This window comes from Chinchilla lanigera, unplaced genomic scaffold, assembly GCF_000276665.1.
Source record: "Chinchilla lanigera isolate Chin_1 unplaced genomic scaffold, ChiLan1.0 scaffold00016, whole genome shotgun sequence".
NCBI classification, from domain to species: Eukaryota; Metazoa; Chordata; class Mammalia; order Rodentia; family Chinchillidae; genus Chinchilla; species Chinchilla lanigera.
This window is the reverse complement of record NW_004955417.1, coordinates 10,707,756-10,716,254: the sequence shown is the minus strand read 5'-3', so window position 1 is coordinate 10,716,254 and position 8,499 is coordinate 10,707,756. Positions and strand designations below refer to the sequence as shown.

The following is an 8,499-nucleotide window of genomic DNA, read 5'->3' as shown; positions in this document are numbered from 1 at the left end:
TTTTTGGTTTTTCTCTGGTACCGGGAACCGAACTCACGACCTTGCACTTGCCAGGCAGGCGCTTTGCCGCTGAGCTAAATCCCCAGCCCCATGCACATACATTTTTAATGCCATGTCTGAAATTTTCTCTTGATCTGATGGCTACCAAGAAATTAAACTTTGTTCACTTTTATTTTTAAAGAATATTGATAACTTGATGACCCCGGAGGGAGTTGGCCTTACCACTGCCTTACGTGTTCTCTGTAATGTGGCCTGCCCACCTCCTGCTGTTGAAGGTAATGTGACAGTGAAAAGTTCCTATACGTTAAGCATAGTATAAATATCATTTATTAAGTTTTCAAAATTCTTAACTGGTTATGAACATGTAAGTAATGAGTTTTTCTTCTCCCTTATTCTATATAAAGGTCAACAGAAAGACCTGAAATGGAATCTTGCGGTTATTCAGCTTTTTTCTGCTGAAGGAATGGACACCTTTATTCGAGTTCTGCAAAAATTGAACAGTATTTTGACTCAGCCCTGGAGGCTCCATGTCAACATGGGCACTACCCTTCACAGAGTCACTACCATCTCAATGGCCCGCTGCACGCTTGCTCTCCTCAAAACTATGCTCATGGAACTCCTGAGAGGCGGGTCCTTCGAGTTCAAGGACATGCGTGTTCCCTCGGCACTTGTCACTCTCCACATGCTCCTGTGCTCCATCCCCCTCTCAGGTCGTTTGGATAGTGATGAACAGAGAATTCAGAATGACATCATTGATATCCTGCTGACTTTCACACAAGGAGTTAATGAAAAACTCACAATGTCAGAAGAGACCCTGGCCAATAATACTTGGTCTTTAATGTTAAAAGAAGTTCTTTCCTCCATCCTGAAGGTCCCCGAAGGATTTTTTTCTGGACTCATACTCCTTTCAGAGCTGCTGCCTCTTCCTTTGCCCATGCAAACAACTCAGGTATCACTTTCATATAACATGCATCTTATGAATGACTGCAGAAACGCTTTTAGGAAAGCCAATGATTTTTGTTGAAAACCGAACCCTCATCCCTCTTCCCCCTCACCAAAAGACATAAAATAACTGGATAAGGGCAAGATAAAACTGAAACAAGGTGGTCATTGAGGCAATATGGGGGTAACACTTTAAATAAATTTTTGTTAAAGTGAGTTTTATTATGCTGTTATGTATACTTGAACTTACATTTTTCTGTTATTTTAATCCCCCCATCATGTGTTAGATTTTGCCAATAACTAGGTTGCTTCACCAGCGTACCCTGCTCGACTGACTGCTAACCTGAGAACAATAAGATTTTTTTAGACTCATTGAACTCAGCCAAGTGTTTAATTGTATAGTAGAAAATTAAATGTTTTAAGCATGCAGTAACTGTGTTCTTTTATAACAGTTCTTCCTGAATAGTTTTTGTGGCTTTAAATAAATATTAAAACTCTATGTACACAACATTATACTTTTTTAACAGGTTATTGAGCCACATGATATATCAGTGGCACTCAACACCCGAAAATTGTGGAGCATGCACCTTCATGTTCAAGCAAAGTTGCTCCAAGAAATAGTTCGCTCTTTCTCTGGCACAGCCTGCCAGCCCATTCAGCATATGTTACGGCGTATTTGTGTTCAGTTGTGTGACCTTGCCTCACCCACCGCACTTCTGATTATGAGAACTGTGTTGGATTTGATTGTAGAAGACTTGCAAAGGTATTTTCATTTTGCATTTAGAATTTTTTCCTCAAGTTATTCTTGACATGGATACACTTTTTCACTTAGATTTTGGAAAACAGGGTTTAGAAAATCCAGATAACACGTTTACATGTAAAGATACACATGCACTCGTGTATGTATAAGTGAATATATGTAAATTACTGTTGATTAGAAAACTTTATTTCATCATTCTATGTACAGGATACTTCGAAGGTCTTGAATTTGGGCTTTTGAAAGGTGAACTATAAAGAAGTACTCTGATTTAAGAAAACATTATTAAAAACCTGAATTTGTGGAATACTAATTGTAAAATTCCAGAAAAATTGTCACTATATCCAAAGAATGAAATGTTTTATGCAAAATTTGTATAATATGTATAGAAAAATAAATTAGTTTAATAATCCCTTTAAAATTAAGAACCTTAAGCCGGGCGTGGTGGCGGACGCCTGTAATCCCAGCACTGGGGAGGCTGAGGCAGGAGGATTGCCACGAGTTCGAGGCCAGCCTGGGCTACAGAGTGAGTTCAGTGCTAGCCTGAACTATACACAGCGAGACCCTGTCATTAAAAAAAAAAGTTAAGGACTTTGTTTACTAAATGTATTGATTTTATTTCAGCACTTCGGAAGATAAAGAGAAACAGTACACTAGCCAAACCACCAGGTTGCTTGCTCTTCTTGATGCTCTGGCTTCACACAAAGCTTGTAAATTAGCTATTTTACATCTAATTAATGGAACTATTAAAGGTGATGAAAGATACGCGGAGATATTCCAAGATCTTTTAGCTTTGGTGCGGTCTCCGGGAGACAGTGTTATTCGCCAGCAGTGTGTTGAATACATCACATCCATTGTGCAGTCTCTTTGTGATCAGGTATTTACATTTTCCAGTCTCTGTGTTCATGTGTATACTCTGAAGCTTCTCTCCGTGTAAGCCTTGGCTGTGAATGGAAGGCTCTCACTGTGTTTTATTAATTATGTGTTTAGGAAGAAATCTGACAAGGGAAGGAACAGTAAAATGTTTTGATGCTTCTAAGTGTGCTTTGGGTCAGGATTTCGTTCTCTTTTTGAAAACTTCCCTGTACTGAAATGAAGCTGTGGCCTTTGCACCAAAGCAGCTCTGAGTAGCACTGAGCAATACTCCTGGCTTTTTTTTTTAAGTTGCTAAATTGGCCAGGCTGGAAATTTGTGATGCTCCTGCCTCAGCCTCCCAGAGAGCTGGGATTACAGGACTGCGCCATCATGCTCAGCAAGGGTTAGTACACAGTATTGTGGGTTTCTCTGAAGAGCCTTTGTCTTCTTTATAAGACTAGAGCCTCGGGTAATTGATTTATGTGTCACTGATAATTTTTAATATTGGTTAATGTCTACTTCCTTCCAATTATGTACCAAATTCTTCTTCTTTTTTTTTTTTTTTTTTGTTGGTAACATGAATAGAACTCAGGACCTTGCGCTTTGCAAGCAGGTGCTTGTGCTGCTGAGCTATATCCCTAGCCCCACCAAATTATTCTTGACCTTTATAGCTTTGTTATTGGTTGAGTTAGTATGGGCTGTTGTTGAGACAGCTGTTGGAAGGCATCAGAGATAACTGAAGTTATAGTGTCTCTCAGACTACTGTGCTTGTTGCTGTTGGCCAACAGTGATAATATTTTTTACTGGTGTCTGTATTATTGACTCCTAGCTTACACTTCAGGAGATAATGATAATTGTGTTAGCTTATAAAGCCCATTATGATTGGGATCTTTGGAGATTTCTATGCCCAGTGGCATTTTAACTTAACAGACTACTAACTGGTTATCAGATAGGACTTTCTTGTTTTGTTTTGTTTTGTTTTGTTTTGTTTTGTTTTGTTTTGTTTTGCGTTGTCTTTTTGAGACAGGGTCAGTTCAGGTTGGCCTTGAGCTCACTTTGTAGCCCAGGCTGGTTTCAAACTCGCAACGATCCTCCTGCCTCAGCCTCTGAGTGCTGGGATTACAGGCATGTGCCACAGATAGGACTTTCTTTAGGGAGAATATTTTTAATAAAATCCTGGATTAGAAGACAGAAATCTAGCTTGGTTATATTTAAGACTAAAGTAAAAAATGAATATTTTTTTGGGTGATTTATTTTTACCAAAAGTGGATGTGGCAGCTGCATGTGGTGGCACACACCTATAATCCCATTATTCAGGAGGCTGAGGCAGGAGGATCACTGAGTTCGAGACCAGCTTGGGCTACATAGTGAGTTCAAGGCCAGCCCGAACTGCATAGCAAAACGCTGTCTCAAAAAGACCAAAAAAAAGTAAAAGTGAACATGGGAGAAAAGACTTTTGGGCCTGGTCAAAAGGATATTTTAAATCTACTTTGCAGTGTGTGTTTGATTAGTATTTGTTGAATAATCCATATGGGGTTGCATTATTATGCTGACTAGTACTAAAGCAGTCTTGTTTTTCTTTGATCACACAGACATTATTCATGGCCTCTCCTTGTATTTCCTTTCTGATTAAAATCTTTGTTTCATAGTTTCAAGCCAAGTTGAATACTGGTTTTCAATTTGTTGAAATCGTGAAGGTGATGAAACGTACCCCAGAATGCACCTGTACAATGTTTTACTTCAGTGCAAAGAGAAATTGGGGGGCTGAGGCAGGGAGATCCCATGTTGAAGCCCACCCTGGCCAACTTGGTGATGAGACTGGGGATGTACCTCAGAGCTCAGTGCAAGACCCTGGGTTCAAGTCTCAATACAAAGAAAAAAAAGTGGAAATTTTTACAGTTACTGTTAGCTGAACTTAGCTCTAGAAAACTTGAATTTTAAAAGTATATGAAAAACAGAGGAATATTTAATTGAAGACTATGTTTAATGTCATTTGCTCCCATCCACCGCTTTTTATGATGCTTAAAATTTCAACACTGATACGCTTTTTTTTTTTTGGTACCACAAATCGAACTTGGGACGTTGTGCTTGCCAGGCAGGTGCTGTGCTGCTGAGCTATATCCCTGGTCCAACACTGATACGCTTATGAAAGTTTATTTTTAATTAATGATTTCTTTATAAACAAAAAGCTATACAAATGAATGAGTAATACAGTGATTTGAAGTATTTTAGTACCAGCAGTACTTTGGTACTAAAGTATGTAGCAGTGCTGGGGATAGGCCTCCTGGACTTGTGCAGGGTAGACACACTACTTCTAGTTTCTCAAAATACTTTTCATTTAACCATTTGAAAATAGAAATTTCCCTCAGTATGAAGAAGGAAATTTTTATTTTTATTTTTATTTTTTTTTGGATATAGGGTCTTGCTATGCGTTTAGGCTGGCCTTGAGCTCACTTTGTAGCCCATGCTGGTCTCAAACTTGCAACAATCCTGCCTTAGCCTCCCTATCCTGCTTTAGCCTTCCGATCCTGCTTTAGCCTCCTGAGTGCTGGGATTACAGATGTACACCACCACGCCTGGCTAATCTTAATTTTTTTTTTTTTGTCTTTTTGAGACAGGTTCTGGATACGCAGTTCAGGCTGGCCTTGAGCTCACTTTGAAGCCTAGGCTGGTCTCGAAGTTGAAAAGATCCTCCTGCCTTAGCCTCCTGAGTGCTGGGATTACAGGGGTGCGCTACCATGCCTGTTTTTTTTTTTTTTTGGTACTGGGAATTCAACTCAGGACCTTATCCTTGCCAGGCAGGTGTTTATGCCACTGAGCTATATCCCCAGCAATCTTAATTCTTTTTCATCCTATTTCCCTCCCCTCCTCTGATACTCATTTTATTTTTTATGAAAAATTTTTTTTGTCTTTTTGAGACAGGGTTTCGTATGCAATTTAGGCTGGACTTAAAACTGACTTTGTAGCCCAGGCTGGCCTTGAACTCATGGCGATCTTCCTGCCTCAGCCTCCCAAATGCTGGGATTACAGGGATGCACCACCACCCTGGGGCTGATATTCCTTTTAAAAAATACACTTTTTCTCTGCTGTCTTTCTTTTCTACAGGACATTGCACTTATTTTGCCAACGTCTTCTGAAGGTTCTATTTCTGAACTTGAGCAGCTGTCCAATTCTCTACCAAACAAAGAGTTAATGGCGTCAATCTGTGATTGTCTTTTGGCTACCTTAGCTAATTCCGAGAGCAGCTACAGCTGTTTACTGACATGTGTTAGAACAATGATGTTTCTTGCAGAGCATGATTATGGACTGTTTCACTTAAAAAGGTAATGCTTTGTCTAATTTTATATACTCTTAGGTTTAATTTTTTGCTCTTCACACCTTCCCCCTGCAAATTAATACATACCTATTGTAAAAGGTTGAAGGTATGATTTCTTTGCTAAGAAAGATTTGTGTTTATGCTAGGAATTTTTTTTCAACATTCTGGGTTGTTTCTAATTTTTAAAGTTATGAATAAAGCTGATATAAACCTTTGTATGTAAGCCGGGCGTGGTGGTGCACGCCTGTAATCCCAGCACTTAGCACTCAGGAGGCTGAGGCAGGAGGATCGTTGCGAGTTCGAGTCCAGCCTGGGCTGCAAAGTGATTTCAAGGCCAGCCTGAACTGCATAGTGAGACCTGTCTCAAAACAAAACAAAACAAAACAAAACAAAAGTTTGCATGTAAATTTTTATGTGAGCCTAAATTTTTCTTTCTTGCATAGGTAGCTAGGGTGCAGTGATTGTATCGTATGGAAGATGTGTGTTTAACCTTGCACAGAACTCTCAAACTGTTTCCTATTTTGTATTCCTACCAGTGAGGCATGAGAGTTCCAACTGTGCCTCATCCTCACCAGAACTTGGTGTTGCTAGGGTTTCTTGTTTTATTTCTTTTTTATTTTTTTAAGACAAGGTGTTGTGCCAGGAGTGGAGGCACGTGCCTTTAATCCCTGTACTCGGGAGGCTGGGGCAGAGGATTGTCCGTCAATTCAAGGCCAGTCTGGGCTACATAATGAGTGCCAGGACAGCCTGAATTTTGTAGTGAGACCCCTTCTCAAAGCAAAAAACCAAAAAACAAGCTGTTACTATGTTGCCCAAACTGGCCTCAGACTCCTTGGCTCAACCAGGAGTTGCCTTAGCCTCGTGAATACGTCAGATTGGAGAGCCCTGTGCCACTGTGGATGGCCTTGCCAGATTTTTTTATTTTAGATATTCTGATTAATATGTTTTAAGACTCAACTTTGGAAGGAACATAGGGTTTTATATAGTGGTTAATAATTGATACAGCCCAATTTTGAACCCATTCTACAATATAATCTTCATCCTTATTCCTGTTTGTGGTACCTTTTCACTGTGTTATATTACAAAGTTATAAAGAATAAGAGTCTTATCTTTCTTCGTTTTGTATCATTTTTCAGTCCTATGTAATGACATCTCAGACTCTGACTACATTTTCCAAATAAAAACACTGCATGCTTAGTGTTAATATCATAGTTATTTCCTTTTTGGCTAACTATGTTATAGCTCAAGGGGCATAATTAAATATTTGAATAGTTTGCTCTTGAAATATTCTTGATCATCTAGGAATGGCATAGATGCTTAAAATAATTTTATCAGGTGTATATAATATCAAGCTTTTAGATCTGTGTCAAGATTTTAGATACATCTTTGTCTGTTATACTGAAATCTTTTCTCTATTGGGCTGGCAAACTGGCCTGCAGGCCAAATCAGTCTGCTGCTGGTTCTGTATGCGGCAATAGCTTTTTGGAACACAGCCGTCACTTACGTTGTCTGAGACTCCTTTCTCACCGTCCCCACACAGCTGACTAGTAGTGTGACTGAGACTGCTGCACTGGATAAGAGACAGTTGTGCGTAGCCTGCAGACCCACATTTTTGACATCTGGCTCTTTAACAGAGAAGTTTGCTGACCTTTACTGTAGATCCTTGGTTTCCTTTTGTCAGATCAATGTCCTTTTTCTTTGTAGTTGTTACGAAGTTTAGGTTTTATCTGACCTGGGCTGCTTTCTGACAGCTGTATGTTAGAGAAGTCCTTAAATTATAAAAGTTTTAAAAAAATAGGGAACTGGCAATTTTCTTGTGCTAGGTTTCATAAATTTACTTTTTGGGGGAAATTTTTTTTTGTGAGCTTCAAGCTCAGATGTAAGAGCAGCTGATACTGTAGATACTGCTTTGTTACACTATATGCAGACATACTGAAATACTTTTGACATTCTTTTAAATGGTGGAATAAAATTTATTTTTTCTGACCTGAGGTATTTCATTGCTTCTACAATTTATATGCTCATATTTTAACCTAGTATCTCCTGTGTTTTCTTTTAGTTCCTTAAGGAAAAACAGTAGTGCTCTGCATAGTTTACTGAAACGCGTTATCAGCACATTTAGTAAGGACACAGGAGAACTTGCATCTTCGTTTTTGGAATTCATGAGACAAATCCTTAACTCTGAAACAATGGTAAGTTTGTTTGTTTGTTTGTTTATATTTGCTGTTTTTTTAGTTTTACAGGGTTTGCCATAAGTTAAAGGAGTATTTAAGTTCAGAATATCTTAGAACTTAAATTTTTTCTCTGCTTTCGTCGTACTATAAATAACTGCTTTCTGTTTTATTTTTTAAAAATAGATATTTATGGTAAGAGTAGATTATATTGAAGTCTAATTTAGTAGACATTACTATTTTATGAGTACTATTTTGCAAAGTGAAAAATGGTATCTAAAATACCTTTAATTTAGAATAATTCTTAGGGGCCAGGGATGTAGCTCAGTGGCACAAGAACCTGCCTAGCAAGTGCAAGGTCCTGAGTTCAATTCCTGATAAAAAAAAAAAAAAAAGAAAAAAAAAATTAGGTCTTAGACCATGCTGGTAAAATAACTCTTGACATTCTGTTACCTTGC

At 38.6% G+C, this 8,499-nt stretch overlaps 1 protein-coding gene across 3 annotated transcripts in view; it reads left to right on the top strand.

The window, feature by feature from the left end:
* The window catches only part of Kiaa1429 (KIAA1429 ortholog), a 69,681-nt gene that overhangs the window by 43,554 nt on the left and 17,628 nt on the right, over window positions 1–8,499 (top strand). For all 3 annotated transcript variants that reach the window (XM_005381810.2, XM_005381809.2, XM_005381811.2), the window contains exons 12-17: window positions 182–275; window positions 405–949; window positions 1,470–1,705; window positions 2,324–2,576; window positions 5,660–5,877; window positions 7,930–8,062. In XM_005381810.2, the coding sequence (XP_005381867.1) occupies window positions 182–275; window positions 405–949; window positions 1,470–1,705; window positions 2,324–2,576; window positions 5,660–5,877; window positions 7,930–8,062 (1,479 nt within the window). The remainder of the gene's footprint in view (window positions 1–181; window positions 276–404; window positions 950–1,469; window positions 1,706–2,323; window positions 2,577–5,659; window positions 5,878–7,929; window positions 8,063–8,499) is intronic.